The sequence below is a fragment of the Rattus norvegicus genome, chromosome 16 (assembly GCF_021556685.1).
Source record: "Rattus norvegicus strain SHRSP/BbbUtx chromosome 16, alternate assembly SHRSP_T2T, whole genome shotgun sequence".
In the NCBI taxonomy this organism is placed as follows: Eukaryota; Metazoa; Chordata; class Mammalia; order Rodentia; family Muridae; genus Rattus; species Rattus norvegicus.
The window spans coordinates 25,425,955-25,443,594 of NC_141549.1; the positions used below are offsets into that span (position 1 = coordinate 25,425,955).

At 40.4% G+C, this 17,640-nt stretch overlaps 1 protein-coding gene across 1 annotated transcript in view; it reads right to left on the reverse strand.

Moving 5' to 3' along the window:
- LOC148000487 (uncharacterized) overlaps positions 1-17,640 on the reverse strand; it is a 35,416-nt gene that overhangs the window by 14,305 nt on the left and 3,471 nt on the right. Inside the window, exons 2-3 of the mRNA XM_087589593.1 lie at positions 4,817-4,853; positions 2,622-2,683 (exon numbers count right to left, since the gene is read on the reverse strand). Coding sequence (XP_087445719.1) covers positions 2,622-2,683; positions 4,817-4,853 — 99 coding nt within the window. The remainder of the gene's footprint in view (positions 1-2,621; positions 2,684-4,816; positions 4,854-17,640) is intronic.

The window sequence follows — 17,640 nt, forward strand, 5'->3', positions numbered from 1 at the left end:
AATTGATTTTATTTGATATTAGAATGGCTACTCCAGCTTGCTTCTTCTGACCATTTGCTTGGAAAGTTCTTTTCCAGCCTTTCACTCTGAGGTAGTGTCTGTCTTTGTCTCTGAGGTGTGTTTCCTGTAGGCAGCAGAATGCAGGGTCCTCGTTGCGTATCCAGTTTTTTAATCTATGTCTTTTTATTGGGGAGTTGAGGCCATTGATATTGAGAGATATTAAGGAATAGTGATTATTGCTTCCTGTTATATTCATATTTGGATGTGAGGTTATGTTTGTGTGCTTTCATTCTCTTTGTTTTGTTGCCAAGACGATTAGTTTCTTGCTTCTTCTAGGGTATAGCTTGCCTCCTTATGTTGGGCTTTACCATTTATTATCCTTTGTAGTGCTGGATTTGTAGAAAGATATTGTGCAAATTTGGTTTTGTCATGGAATATCTTGGTTTCTCCATCAATGTTAATTGAGAGTTTTGCTGGATACAGTAACCTGGGCTGGCATTTGTTTTCTCTTAGGGTCTGTATGACATCAGTCCAGGATCTTCTGGCCTTCATAGTTTCTGGCGAGAAGTCTGGTGTGATTCTGATAGGTCTCCCTTTATATGTTACTTGACCTTTTTCCCTTACTGCTTTTAATATTCTTTCTTTGTTTTGTGCGTTTGGTGTTTTGACAATTATGTGACGGGAGCTGTTTCTTTTCTGGTCCAATCTATTTGGAGTTCTGTAGGCTTCTTGTATGTCTATGGGTATCTCTTTTTTTAGGTTAGGGAAGTTTTCTTCTATGATTTTGTTGAAGATATTTACTGGTCCTTTGAGCTGGGAGTCTTCACTCTCTTCTATACCTATTATCCTTAGGTTTGATCTTCTGATTGAGTCCTGGATTTCCTGTATGTTTTGGACCAGTAGCTTTTTTCGCTTTACATTATCTTTGACAGTTGAGTCAATGATTTCTATGGAATCTTCTGCTCCTGAGATTCTCTCTTCCATCTCTTGTATTCTGTTGGTGAAGCTTGTATCTACAGCTCCTTGTCTCTTCTTTTGGTTTTCTATATCCAGGGTTGTTTCCATGTGTTCTTTCTTGATTGCTTCTATTTCCATTTTTAATTCCTTCAACTGTTTGATTGTGTTTTCTTGGAATTCTTTCAGGGATTTTTGTGTCTCCTCTCTATGCGCTTCTACTTGTTTATTTATGTTCTCCTGGAATTCTTTCAGGGATTTTTGTGTCTCCTGTCTATGGGCTTCTACTTGTTTATTTATGTTTTCCTGGAATTTTTCAGGGATTTTTGCGATTCTTTCAGGCATTTTTGCGATTCCTCTCTGTAGGCTTCTACTTGTTCTCTAAGGGAGTCCTTCACGTCTTTCTTGAAGTCCTCCAGCATCATGATCAAAAATGATTTTGAAACTAGATCTTGCTTTTCTGGTGTGTTTGGATATTCCATGTTTGTTTTGATGGGAGAATTGGGCTCCGATGGTGCCATGTAGCCTTGGTTTCTGTTGCTTGGGTTCCTGCGCTTGCCTCTCGCCATCAGATTATCTCTAGTGTTACTTTGTTCTGCTATTTCTGACAGTGGCTAGACTGTCCTATAAGCCTGTGTGTCAGGAGTGCTGTAGACCTGTTTTCCTCTCTTTCAGCCAGTTATGGGGACAGAGTGTTCTGCTTTCCGGCGTGTAGTTTTTCCTCTCTACAGGTCTTCAGCTGTTCCTGTGGGCCTGTGTCTTGAGTTCACCAGGCAGCTTTCTTGCAGCAGAAAAGTTGGTCTTACCTGTGGTCCCGAGGCTCAAGTTCGCTCGTGGGGTGCTGCCCACGGGCTCTCTGCAGCGGCAGCAACCAGGAAGACCTGTGCCGCCGTTTCCGGGAGCTTCAGTGCACCAGGGTTCCAGATGGTCTTTGGCTTTTTCCTCTGGCGTCCAAGATGTGTGTGCAGAGAGCAGTCTCTTCTGGTTTCCCAGGCTTGTCTGCCTCTCTGAAGGTTCAGCTCTCCCTCCCACGGGATTTGGGTGCAGAGAACTGTTTATCCGGTCTGTTTCCTTCAGGGTCCGGTGGTGTCTCAGGCAGGGGTCCTGCCGCTCCTGGGCCCTCCCCCACGGGAGCCCAGAGGCCTTATACAGTTTCCTCTTGGGCCAGGGATGTGGGCAGGGGTGAGCAGTGTTGGTGTTCTCTTCCGCTCTGCAGCCTCAGGAGTGCCCACCTGACCAGGCGGTTGGGTCTCTCTCTCACAGGGTCTCTTTGGTTTGTTTTTTAACCTTATCATATTTTACAGACACTAACACCTATAATACGTAGCATTAATCATATATATATTATATATAAAAAACTGAAATAAAAATGTATTTTATTACAAAGTCAACGTACTGCTATGTGTCTAGAGAAAACACAAATCATGGAATAGTGTATTTTTTGTATCAAAAGACACTACACGCATCAGTAGTTCAATTTGAAGAAGCTAACACATCAGACGGTATAATTTGAATTTGACATTTCTTAGAAACAATACCTTAATAAATCTATAGTCTAAAAATGGTTGCCAGCAAGTGAACAAAGAATATAAATATATTCGTATTTGATTTCCTTATTCTTTTTATAGTAAGGGTAGAATCAGTAGAGGACTTACAATTAATCTTACCTGAATTATGCTGGATAGATGTTTTCAGAATGGATTTTAGCTGTCTTGGTGATCTTACTCGACTGTGGGGTATTTTAAGAATGTTATGTTAATATTCATATTAAACATTAATCCAATGCATTGAATTACTTCTTGTTTGATTTCCTAACTTATATTACATTACAAGTCTGGGAATACTTTCCTTTCAACTTTTCCCCATGTGGAAAAAAGGGAAGGAATTTAGCAACACAAAATTAGCCTAATGAAACCATTACACAGTTACACACACACACACACACACACACACACACACACACACACACACACACCTTTCCAGCTTTTGCTCTCATAGCTATACCAAGTGATATTTTTAATCTGTAGATGCAATGGAATTAGTCCCCTGACTACATTAATCATAACAGTCTCTGCCCCTGATGCAACAAAGCACCTTTTCCCATGATACTTTGTGAATATTTCACTATCTATGATGGTATCACCCAAGTGGTTTGCTTGTCGAACATCAAGTAGATTTCTGTTGCTGCTAGAACTCTTCAAAACCCACCACTGCTTTTGTAATGTTCAAGCTGCTCCTTCTTAACTCATGCATGAATGAATCCTGAAGTCACAATATGCCTGTTTCTGTGCCATTTATGCATTTTTATGAACATAATAAGGTAATAACAGAAAAAAAGAACAATAAGACTAAGCGCATTGAGACTGTGAAACTGTTTGCACTTCCAAGTATAAGTTAAAATGCATATTTTGCAAGGAGTCTTTGAACAGTTTTAGTATGGAAAAGTTTGAATCTTGATTTTTGACATTAGCTTGTATGATTTAGGAAATTTTAAACATGGAGGAAATAAGTCATTTGATAGTATTTATAAAATGTTTTCCTGATGTAGAGCCCAAATAAAGAGAACAACATAATTGTCTTCTCTTGTGGAGGTAATTACTCTTAATGAGCACAGAATTAGCTTGAAATACACCTTTTAATTTTCTACCGAACCAGTGTCTAACCTAGCATCCTGGACAGGAATGGATGGGCCTTCACCTGTATGTTCATGTCCAACTGATGTGGAAGGCAAAAAACCCTTTTATACAGAGATAAATAATTGTCACATGGTCATTTAGTTCTATACATTCAGCTAACCTATTGAGATTCAAAGGATCTGTTACTGTGGAAAGCAGATCATATGAATGGATAATTGACGGGTGGAACTTTCAGGAAGACATGGGACTTGTGGAATAATTAAAAGGTGAATGATTCCCTCGAGTTCCCATGCCAGGTGGAATCACATGCTCTAGATGTTTCTCTGTCCTCCATTTTCACACACTGTCTCCATAAAGGGTTGTTCCCAACCTGAAACCCACATCATGTTCCGTGGGCCATGCTAGTGTGGCCAAATGTCAAGCTAGCCCCAAGCATTCTATAGCCTAGCACAGATTCCTGTCACAGACTCTTCTCACACTCCCAACAACCCAGTGAAGTCATGACTCAACAAACTGTAACCCAGCAACCAGAGTCATATGTTAATTACTTAATGAACAATACATTCGCACAATTAACTTATAACTAACTTATAAGGACATAAACCGCCCACCAAGATAAGATATAGTTTGTTCATCTAGACACACAAAATCCTGTACATATCCATCCCTTCAGAATAACCATAACACCCAATAAATGTACAGAGAGAATTCTTAACATCCATCTTCAAATTCTCTCAGCCTGTCATTGGATGGACTGCAACTCATGGGTGTCTTCCAACATCTATGATATATGCTGCACCTTTGCATTCATAGCTGGTGCCAAAGGAGGAAAGAAATTGTTGCCATCCTCTAGTAATGACTGACTGAGAATCATTCCAAATTATGTAACATGTCAGACAAGATGAATGACTGAAATGATAACTATGAGTGTGGGTCTTATTGCACAAGTATTTAGTAAGGCTTTGAAAAGCCAAAGAATCTTAAGTAGACACTAACTTGCACAGTTAATCCTAGCAGGCTCTTTTTAAAAACTGTATAGTTTGTTCTTGGAAATGGTGGGTGAGTATAATTTTCATTTTCTTATGAAATACACCGAACAAGTTTTCAACCTAAAATTATATTCAGAATATTGTGGGACCTGTAAGACACAAGTCTCAAAGTATACCCAAAATAATTTACTTATTATCTTTGCATTTCTCTAGTATTAATGTATTGTTAAACCTTACCGGGACAAAGGCCTTTCATCGTTAAAAACAAATACTTCTGAAAATAAAAAAAAGAATGTATTATTACAAGTATAGAAGAATATTACGAATAATCAGACTCATTATTAGTATCAATGTCTATAAGAGCAATCTAGAGAGTATTCTAGAGTAAATATTCATTTGTAGCCAATTACTTCACTTAGAACCAATCCATTCCCTATATATTTCAAATCAAGGATGACAGCAATTTATCAAACATTAATGTCTAGAAATAAATAGCCGTAAACAATTGCGATGATCCTAACTGAACTCTCTCAGAATGACAGGAAGCCCAATCCTTACCAGTATGAATATAATCAACTGTGATTCTTTTTACTCTGGGCTAATGATTCTGGAAAGAATAACAGATTGGGTCTGGTGGTGCATAACATGAATACCAACACTGAGGAAGCAAAAACACATTGATCACTGTGATTCCTTAGACAAACAGAACTACAATTTAGTGAGACAATGTCTCAACTTCACCCGTAAAAAGAGAAAAACCCAGAGCCCACCTCAGGACACTGCACCTGAAAAACACCCAGGGATAAACAGTTGGCTGAGGGCCAGCATGAGAATACATTCAACAGGAGCCAAATCAACATGACACATCCTGAGCCCAGATATCCTACTACAGCAAGACCTGGATATCCTAACACAATCAAAGCACAATGAAATTACTTTGAAACCAATCTTATTGATATGATAGAGGAATTTAAAGGAGAAATTAATAAATCCCTTAAAATGTACAGGAAAATATAATCAAACAGGTGAAAAATGAATAAAACATGTCAATACCTGCAAATGATAAAAAAAGAAATAAAGGAAACAAACTGATGGAACCTTGGAGATGGAAAATCTACAAAAGAGAACAAGAACAGAAGCACAGCCAACACAATAAAAGAATTGGAAGAGATGATCTCAGGCATAGAATATATACTTTAAGAAATTAATACATCATCCAAAGAAAAGGTTACCTAAAAAAATGACTGACCCAAAATGTTCAGGTAGTCTGAGACACTGTGAAATTTCCTACTAAGAATAATAGCCATGAACAAAAGTGGAGAGTACGAGCTCCAAGGATGAGAACATATGTTCAGCAAAATCATAGAAGATAATTTATACAACGTAAAGAAAGAATGCTTATGAACATAAAAGAACCTCACAGAACACCAAATTGATTAGTGTTCCCAACACATAATAATCTCTTCACAAAACGAGAATGGTAGGAATTAACACTCATTGGCTATTAATATCTCTCAATATAAGTGAACTCATCTTCCCCACTAAAAAGACACAGCCTGACAAGCAGGATGTGAAATTAGGACCAAATCTATGAAAAATAGGAATGGAAGAAGTTTCCCAGATTAAAGGCACAGAAAATATCCTCAACAACATCATAGAAGAAAACATCCCAAACTTCAAGAAAAAGATGCCTATCTACACACAAGAAGCTTAAAGTACAAATAATACTTTATTGTGCCAGAAAAGAAAATCCTCCAGCTACATAATAACCAAAACAGTAAATCCACCAAAAAAGAGAGAAAATTAAAAAGCGGCAAGGAGAAAGAGGCAAGTAACATATTACATATAAAGGCAAACCAATCAGAAATATACCGAACTTCTCAACAGAGAATTAAAAGCCAGAAGAGCCAATGAGATGTCTTCTAGACCCTAAGAGACTACAACTGTCAGCCCAGACTACAACACTTAGCAAAATTTTCAAACAACATACATGGAGTAAAAAGATGTTTTGTGACAAAACCAAATACAAACTATATCTTTCTACTGATCCATACCTACCAGGGATGCTACAAGCAAAACTCCAAGACAAGTAGAGTAACTGAACTCAACAAAACAGAAGAAATTAATAATCACACAGCAAAACCAATAGAAGAGAAAGACATGCAAACCAACATCAAAATAATAAGTAAAAGCAATCGTTAGTCATTAATACCTCTGAACAGGAACAGATTCACTTGCCAAACAAAAAGACAGGGTCTAAGAGAGCAGATGTATAAACAGAATCTATCGTTCTGTTGCATATCGAAACGGAACTCAGCCACAAAGATAAAAACTACCACAAAATAAAGGGCTGAACAAAAGGACTTAAAAGCAAATGGACCCAAGACACAAGCTGAAGCAGTCAATCTAATAACTGGTAAAATAGACCTTCGATCAGAAATAATCAAAAGAGATGGGAAAGGACACTGCATACAAATCAAAGGAAAATACACCAACATGATGTCTCAATTCTGAACAATGCCTGAGATGCAAGGGCATCCTGCTTCATAAAAGAAACATTTACTTATTTGGCTAAAGCTTAAACCACACCTCAAACCTCACAAATTAAGAGTAGGGGGCATCAACCACATATTATCACTATTATGACCAAAGGACATGTCACCAAAAGAGAAACTAAACTGAAAAATTATGCAACTCATAGATGGCATGTACCAAATGGACCTAACAGATATCTACAGAACCTTTCACACAAATAAAAAATATGTACCGTCTCAGCATCTCATGGAATGTTCTCCAAAATTGAACATATATAGATACAGATCTACATCAACAGATGAAAGAAAAGGGAAAAAAAGAACCAATAACAATCCCCCCAAAAAACTCTTGCATCTAATAAGGTCACCATGGACTAAAGCTGGACTACATCAACAAGAAAACAACAGAAAGCATACAATCTGATAGAAACTGAACAATGCTATGCTCGGTGACCACTGGTGCAAGAAGAAATCGAAGACTTTCTAGAATTCAATGAAAATGAAGGCATAAACATCCCAACTTAGGGAACACAATAAAAGCAGTGCAAAAGGAAAGTTCATAGCACTATATCCCTTCATAAAATGGAGCGATTTCATAAAAGCAGCTAAACATCAAATCTGAAATATTGAAAAAAAGAAGCAAACAGGCTCAAGAGAAGATGGTATGAAAATTAAACATAGAAACATGGCAAACAATACAGAGAACAAAACCAAGGGCTGCTTACTCAAACCCACTGACATGTGATTTGACACCCATCACAAAACAAGGTGACAAACTCAAGTGAGAGTAAATGCTGGCAGGATGTGGAGCAAAGGGAAGTCTACTCCATCACTGGTGGGTGTCAACAACAACTGGATATCAATTGGGTGGTTTCTCAGAAAACTGAGAATAGTTCTACCTCCAGGGCCAGCTATAACTCTCCTGGGTGTAGTCAGAAAGATGTCACACGATACCAAAGAACCATATCTTAAACTATGTTCTAGTAGCTTTGCTCATACCAACCAGAAACTGGAAACAACCTTGATGTCCCTCTACTGAACAATGGATAAAGGAAAAGATGTGTACCTACACGATGGCATACTATGCAGCCATTAAGAACAAGGGCAGCATGAATTATACAGTCAAAGCAATGGAACGTGAGAACATCATCCTGAGTCCCAACAGGACATGTGTGGTATGTACTCACTTATAGATGGTTATTGGCCAAAAAGTGCAGGTACCATAGAACTATCCACAGACTCAGAAAAGCTACACAAGAAGGAATGCACAAGTGAGGATGCCTGAATCTCACTTAAATGAGTGTACAAAGCAGTCCTAAGAGGAAGTCGGAGGGAGTGAACTGGATAGAGAAGAGATACAGAGGGGTAGGGAGGGGTTCAGAATCAGGTGTGGGGAAGGAAGAGGAGTGATGGGTGGAAGGTTCTGAAAATGAATGGAAATCTGCAACTGACAAGGGTGAAGAGCAGGGGGCATCTCTGATGAGACAGAGACCTAGAATCATTGAGGCACACAAGAAAAAACTGGGATGACCTTAGCTGTGACTGACCACGTTGGGGATATGGCACCCATAATTTATTTTGTCTACCAAAAATATTGCAAGTCCAAGGTTAGAGCAGAGACTGAGAGTATGGCCAACCAAGAGCAGCCCAAATTGAGACCAATCTCATGAGCAGGTACCAATCCCTGACATTATTAATGATATTCTTTAATGTTTGCAGGCATGAGCAAGCTGTCATCTGAGAGGCTCCATCCAGCATCTCACTTGGACACATAGATACAGATACCCACAGCCAAACAGTGGAGGGAACATGGGAATCTATGTGGAAGAATACAGGAAAGTACTGAGTACCCAAAATGGGATAGCAATTCCACAGGAAAACCAACAGAGTAAACTAACCAGGACCCTTGAGGCTCTTAGGCTAGGGACCACCAACCAAAGTACATACGTGGGCTGGGCCTAGGCCTCCCCGACCTACATAGCAGACATGCAGCTTGGTCATCATGTGGGTCCAAAGAACTGGAGCGAGGGCTATCCCAAAAGCTATTGCATATCCTTGGGATATGTTGTTCTAACTCGGCTGATTCGTCGGGACTCAATGGGAAAGGAAGCACCTAGCCTTGCAGACACGTCAAGTGCAAGTCTCCTACCCACTCAGGGGAGAAGGAGTGGGAGATGGAGGAAGGATTGTGTAAAAGGAGTGACCAGGAGACAATCGATGAGCTGAATTTAAAGTGAATAAGTAAAGAAAAATTATATTAAGTTAAGAATAATAATTTATAGACCTGAGATATGGGTCAGCATTTAAGCACACATGGTGCTCTTCCAGAGGACTACAGTTCAGTTCTCAGTCCCGTCTCTAAAACTCTTACTCCAACTCTATGAGAGTGACTACTTCTGGCTTCATAGGTCACATGTACACATACTTATTTTTTATTAACTTGAGTATTTCTTACTTACATTTCGAATGTTATTCCCTTTCCCGGTATCCGGACCGACATCCCCCTAACACTTCCTCCTCCCCTTCTTTATGGGTGTTCCCCTCACCATCCTCCACCCATTGCCGCCCTCCCCCCAACAATCACGTTTACTGGGGGTTCAGTCTTAGCAGAACCCAGGGCTTCACCTTACACTGGTGATCTTACTAGGATATTCAATGCTACCCATGAGGTCAGAGTCCAGGGTCAGTCCATGTATAGTCTTTAGGTAGTGGCTTAGTCCCTGGAAGCTCTGGTTGCTTGGCATTGTTGTTCATATGGGGTCTCAAGCACCTTCAAGCTCTTCCAGTTCTTTCTCTGATTCCTTCAATGGGGGTCCTATTCTCAGTTCAGTGCTTTGCTGCTGGCATTCGCCTCTGTATTTGCTGTATTCTGGCTGTGTCTCTCAGGAGAGATCTACATCCAGCGCCTGTCGGCCTGCACTTCTTTGCTTCATCCCTCTTGTTTAATTGGGTGGCTGTATATGTATGGGCCACATGTGGGGCAGGCTCTGAATGGGTGTTCCTTCTGTCTCTCTTTTAATCTTTGCCTCTCTATTCCCTGCCAAGGGTATTCTTGTTCCCCTTTTAAAGAAGGAGTGAAGCATTCACATTTTGATCATCCGTCTTGAGTTTCATGTGTTCTAGGCATCTAGGGTAATTCAAGCATTTGGGTTAATAGCCACTTATCAATGAGTGCATACCATGTGTGTTTTTCTGTGATTGGGTTACCTCACTCAGGATGATATTTTCCAGTTCCAACCATTTGCCTATGAATTTCATAAAGGCATTGTTTTTGATAGGTAAGTAATATTCCATTGTGTAGATGTACCACATTTTCTGTATCCATTCCTCTGTTGAAGGGCATCTGGGTTCTTTCCAGCTTCTGGCTATTATAAATAAGGCTGCTATGGGCTGGAGAGTTGGCTCAGCAGTTAAGAGCACTGTCTGCTCTTCCAGAGGTCCTGAGTTCGATTCCCAGCAACCACATTGTGGCTCATAACCATCTGAAATGGGATCCGATGCCCTCTTCTGTGTGTCTGAAGACAGCTACAGTGTACTCATATAAATAAAATAAATCTTAAAAAAATAAATTTTTAAAATGAAAAAAGACAATGTGGGATACCATTCACCTACTAAGGACAAAGATAATGAATTTTGCTGGTGAATGAATAGAACTTGAGAGTATCTTCCTGAGTGACATAACCCAGACCCAAAAGACATGGATGGTGTATACTCACTTATAAGTGGATATTAGCAATAAAGTACAGGATATCAATACTATACTCAGGACCAAAAGAAGATGAGCAAGAAAGAACCAAGAGAGGATTTTGAATCTAACTTAGAACATACTGTAAAATAGTCAGAGGAGGCAGAGGAAGGAAGAACCTAGGTGGGAGTGGGTAAATTTGGGACAATTGAGTGTTTCAGGATCGGGTCTGGGGAGATACAGAGGAGATGGCTTGACAGCCATGAAAATGAATGGATAGCTGCAGCTGGTAGGGGTGGGGTTATGGAAAAATTTTACTTGATCATCACATTAGATGCTGATAAAGCCATATAAAAACAAACACCCCTTCATGTTAAAAGTCTTAGAGACCTCAGTGATCAAATTTGCATACCTGAACCAGCCAATAGACAATAACAACTTAAATGCAGAGAAACTTAAAACCAGAGAGTAAGCAAAGCTGCCCACATACAAAGGAGACCTCGCAAAATCTACCAAAGTACACCTACACCAAAGGTGATAAACCCTTACAGAAAAGTGTCTGGATACAAGATTAACTCCGAAAACCAGCAGCCCTCCCTCATACAATAGTTAAAAGGGATAAGAAAAAATTTAGCCAAGCAAAACCCTTCACAGTAACCACAGGGAATATTAAATAGCCCAATACAACTCTAATCAAGCTACTTAAAGTCCTGTCTGTCAAAAACATTATGTCTCTGAAAAAGGAATTAACAGGACATCTGAAGATGGAAAGGTCTCCTATGCTACAGATGGATAGGATTAACAAGGTGAAAATGGCCATCTTATAAAAAGCATCATCACATTCACTGCACTTCCCATCAAAATTGCAAGACAGTTATTTACAGACCTTGAAAGAGCAATTCTTTCAAAAAAAAAAAAACCCAAGATCGCTAAGACATAGATAGATAGATAGATAGATAGATAGATAGATAGATAGAGTTAGATATCGATATAGATATAGATCTTGAATAATAAAATAATTCTTGGAGGTATCACCATCCCTGATCTCAAGACATATCACAAAGCAATCATAACAAAAGTTGTATAGTATTAGTACAGAAACAAAAAGTTGATCGGCGGAATCAAATCAAAGAAAAGACACACATATCTACCAACACATGATTATGACAAAGAAGGCAAAACCATACAATGGGGGAAAAAATGAAAGTATCTTCAACAAATGATGCAGGTGTAACTGGATGTCTGCATGAAGAAGAATGCAAATAGATGAGTATTTATCACCCTGCACAAAACTCAAGTTCACATGGATGAAAGACCTCAGCATTGAAGCAGAAACATTAATATCCTTGGAACATTAGTACAGTAGACAATTTCCTAAACAGAACACCAATGTCCCAGCCTCTAAGACCAACAACTGATGAATGGGGACTCATGAAACTGAAAACCTTCTGTAAAGCAAAGGAAACCATTAAAGGACAAAACAGAAGCCTACGCATTGGGAAAAGATCTTCACCAGTCCTGCACTTGAAAGAGAAATAATGGTCAAATTATATATAAAAACCCAAGGAGTTAGACACCAATAAACCAATTGGAAAATGAGGTAAAGTGGTAGATGGAGAATTCTCAACAGAGGAATCTCAGGAGGCAGAGAAATAGTAAATGTTCAGTCTTCAGTCATCACTGAATGCAAATAAAAAGAACTCTTAGATTCCATCCTACCCCAGTCAGAATGGCTAAAATAGAAAACACAAGTGACAGCACATGCTGGCAAGGATATTGAGCAAAGGAAACACTCCTCCATTGTTGGTGGGAGGACACATTTACAACCCCCTTTGAAAAGGAACTTGACAGTTTTTTTTCTAAAAATTAAGAATGGATGGGATTGGCAAACATCATAATGGATGAGGTAACTGAAACCGAGAAGGACAGGCATGGTATGTACTCACTTAAAGGTGAGGACCTTAGCAGCCATAAATTACAGAATAACCAGGCCACAGTGCACAGACCTAAAGAAGCTAAGTAATGAGGGCCCAAGTGAAGATGCGTGAATCTCATTCAGGAGAGAAAATGAAATAGATATCAGGATTCAATTGAGGGAGGGAAATTTGTGGGAGATGGGGAGGGGAACTAAGGTGCAGAGCAGGTGTGGTGTGGGAGCTGGGACAGAAGATACCAGTGGAGAGGCATCTCTGTCATGAAACAAAGACCAGGAACCATGGGGGCTCTTAGCAGTCTATCTATGGAGCTGAGACTCGCTGAGCCTACTAGCAGCAGGTGATATGCAGCTTTCAGTGGTCATCTTCTGTACACAGGGGAGACTTCCAGGAGAAGGAGGAGAACACCAAAGCACTCAGAAAAACATCAACCCAAAATTTATCCTACCAGCAAGATAGGCAGGTTAAAATGGAACGGACATTAAGGAGATACCAAACCAATAACTGGACCAACTTGAGACCCACCCTGTGGAAGAGAGCCAATCTTTGACTCCATTAATGATATTTTGCTATGCTTGCAGACAGAAACCTTGGATAATTCTTCTGAGAGTCTTCATCAAGCCCTGGATAGAAACAGATGTGCACACCCACAGCCAAATAAATATCAGGTGGAGATTGGGGCGTCTTGTGAAAGAGTTGGGGGAAGGATATTGAATTCAAAGGAGGACAGTGCCATTGAAGGTTCAGAAACACAACAAGAAAACCTACAGATTAACCAACGGGGGCCCATCAGGGCTTACAGGGACTGAACCACCGATCAAAGAGCACGTCAGGGCTGCACATAGACCCCATATTCACAGGTAGCAGACGTGCAGCTTCACGTGCTCTTCATGTGGACTCCTGGTTTACTGAAGTGAGGGCAGGTTCACATTCTGTTGCCTGCATTTGGTTTCCTTTCTGCTAGCTGGGCTGCCTTGTGTGGTCACAGTAGGAGAGGAGCTAAAATGTCCGCACTATTTTATCTAGGGTGAATAAGACCAGCTACAATATAGTAAATTTATATATGATATAAAAAATCTTACCTTCCAAAAATCTTACATGCTTCACTTCTTTTTTATGTGCTGGTCTTCTTGCACTGTGGCATAGATTTTAAAGTTATGGTTATCGTACTATTCATAAGAAAAACATTTAGCGAGCATTTGAAGCCCTTTATATTTGAGTCCCCTGTGTCTTAGTTTAGATGTTTACAAACATTCTTTTTTGAAACCGGATCTCACTATGTAGCCATGCTGGTCTGAAACCCACCCCATAGACCATGTTGGACTTAACTCACAAAGGTCTGTGTGTCTCCTACCTCCCACAGTCTGGGATGTAATTCATGGAACTACAGGTCTAGGCAAATAATCTTTAATTCATTTTTCAGCAAATGATTATGATTATTGAGTGGTATCCTCCCGAATTTCACAAGAGAAAACATGAGGCATGGTTAAGTTTTAAATAGAGCACAAACTAAAAGGCTCGAGAAAGCATACACACAATCTTTCCCTCTTTCCCTCCCTTCCTCCCTCCCTTCCTCCCACTTAAAAACTCTAATGACAAGATTTGCCTTGCTCAGGGATGTATGGCAGTAGACTCTTAGGGAACACTAGGAGGAAAGATTCCAGGTCTGCAAGGAGATAAGAACTCCAGAGGACAAACAACAGAGTGAAATAACCTGGACACCTGGGGCTCTCAGAGACTGAACCACCAACCACAGAAAATACACGGGCTGGACTCACACCTTCCCACTCATATGTAGCAGAAGAGCAGCTGGATTTTCATATAGGTCCCAGTCAACTGGGATGGGGCCTATCAAAAAGCTGTTCCTTATACATGGGATACCTCCTTCTAGCTGAGCTGCCTTGTCTGACCTTGGAGAGAGAGGAAGTGTCTACCCTTGCAGAGACTTGAAGTGCCTGGGTGTGGGGATATATAGGGGATCCATGACTGCTCAGAGGTGAAGGGGAAAGGGAACCGGAAAGGACTGTAGAATAGGGAGACTGAGACAGGGTCAGTGAGTTTGATGTAAAGTGAATAAGAAAAAATAAAATTAAATATTTCAAAGAGCATTAAAGTTTTGAAATGAGAGTGAGCTCTCTCTAGAAAGGCTCACCTTAAAGCACAGATCTGTTGTCTGGAAATAATGGCTCAACATAAACAATAGGTAAACATGTGTACTAAACAGGGAATTTCAGCATAAACAATTTTATTTCATATGGAAAGGAATATAGCTTTGTAAGATCATTTTGTAGAGCTAAACATTAACAAAGTCTAGGACAAGATTTATAATTCTACAATACCAGAATATGTGGAAGGAAATGAACTATTTATATATCCACATTGAAAGCTCCATCTGAAATATGACACAAAAATGTCTTGGACTGCAGTATCAAGAACATTGCTGGTTCATTACAGGATGAAAGTTGACAGAAAACCTCCTAGCAAAAGGTAGTTTTCTGCTGCATTGGACATTTCAAAACTCAAACAGATCATTAGGAAACACTATTTATTACCTGTGATTATGTATGTATAATTCTAAACATGTGGCTTATGCTGTCATTTTTAGAGTTAGAAATTATAAAATTTCAGACTCAGGGACTGGGGGTGTTTATTCATGGTAGAACATTTGCCAATGACACACATGACCTTTAATTCAGTGGCAAACTGTGTCAAAATAAAAAATACTGAAGTGGACCAACAGCTGATCTAGCTTATTCTTTGTCTTGGTTCATGACTCACGAACTGAACTACTGAACTATGTAGTAATCCTGGTACTGCTGTTCTTTTGTTGTGTTGGAACAGTCTCCGTATTTCCTGTGTCATAAGCTTTCTAAATATTTGTCCCTGAGTTTTTCAAATCATTTAATATCATTTTAATATTCATACTTAAGTAATTGTCACCATCAAGAACAACACTAAGATTGTAGGGAAGGGAGAGGTAGCAATGAATATCCTAGTAAGAGCACCAGTGGAAGGGGAAGCCCTGGGTCCTGCTAAGACTGAACCCCCAGTGAACTAGACTGGTGGGGGGAGGGCGGCAATGGGGGGAAGGTTGGGAGGGGAACACCCATAAGGAAGGGGAGGGGGGAGGGGGATGTTTGCCCGGATACCAGGAAAGGGAATAACACTCGAAATGTATATAAGAAATACTCAAGTTAATAAAAAAAAAAAAGAACCTATTCTGCATACAGGCAACATCCTTTAGGATAACCCATGCTGTAATTGTTTGGGACTCACACAAAGATCAAGCTGCACATCTCCTACCTATGTGTGTGGAGGCTTAGGACCAGCCTCTGTATGTTCTTTGGTTGGTGGTTCAGTCTCTAAGAGCCCTAAGAGTCCAGGTCAGGTGATTTGGTTAGTCTTCCTGTGGCGTTCTTATCGTCTGAGGGACTGCAATCCTTCCACTTATTTTTCCATGACAGTCTTCAAGATCCATCCAATTTTAGCTGGGAGTGTTCATCTAAGTCAGCTTCTGGGTGAACCCTCTCATGGGACAGCCTATGCTAGACTCTGTCTGCAAGCATAACAGGATATCATTAATAGTGTCAGGGACTGTTGCTTGACAATGTGATGGGTTTCAAGTTGGGTAGGCTAGTGTTTGGCTTTTCCCTCAGTCTCTCCTCCAGTGTCCCGCGTGACCTCGCCAGCAAGAATACATGGGAACACACGAATCCTTACTGCAGCTAAACATTTTTTGAATCTTAAGGAGAGGCCCGGGACGCCGGCAGGGCGCGGCTTATATACACCCTAGCGCGGCACATCCACACCTGATTGGTCGCTTACCCAAGGTCTCATTAGGCACGCCCCGGAGTGGGCAAAGACCTGGCACGAAGGCACTCTTGCACATGCACACACAGTTAACTTCCTGAAAGGAAGTCGGCTGGCGCGGCGGAGGCCCGCGCCATCTTGTGGTGGCGAATGTTATTGCGGCCCTCTACACTCCAGCCCTGTTCCTTCATTGACTGTAGACAGGAAAAAAATTGGATGTAAAGTTTTGTGGTTGGGTTGATGTTCGAATTGCTCCAGTGGGCTTGCTGCGTAGCTAGAAGAGCCAGTCACCCCAGGTTCTGTATCCCCAAGGCTATGATTCACAACCTCCACTGATTCTTGTGTGCCTCCCCTATCCCATTCTCTGTCTCTCTCTCTGAGGTTGTACCCTCACTCAACACCCTTACAAGTTACAGATCTCCATGTAAGGTTTGTATGTAAGCTTGTGGACATGACCTGTGTATGATTAACAGACTATGGCCATTTTTTATGCGTGATTGACAGGCTGTGAAAATTTCTTCTGGATGACAGAGAGTTGAGAGTTGCTTGTAGATGACTGACAGGACAAGGAGGTTTCCAATGGATGATTGACAGGACTTAGGCAATTCTTATTGATGATTGCCAGGCTGTGGGATTTCCCTATGGATAATTGACAGACTATGGAGGGTTTGCGGACAGATTTTTTGATAAGCTGTGGGTCTTGTGGATGAGTGACAGGCTGTGGGTCTTAGGCTGGATGATTGACACAATGTAGACATGACCCACTGATGCAGTTTTCAGACCACGTGTATCTATGTAAATTCTTACCAACAAATGAACAAGGAAACCCCCAGTCACTAGTACTTTGATTTTTTTTTCATTTCCAAATTTCATTTTTTATGCCCAGGAGTAATGTTTCTGTATTTGCTTCCATCAGGATCACAACATGCTTCTTAGGTAATAGATAAAGTATCAATGGTAACACAGGGACTAAAAGGTAGCAAAGCAGGACTTCACGCTTTATGGTAAAATGGTCAGTGTGTGCCTGGACTTACACCAAAATTGGTAAATATCACTATGAGGTGAGAAACAATGGCACCCCAGCTCCTGGATTTTAGA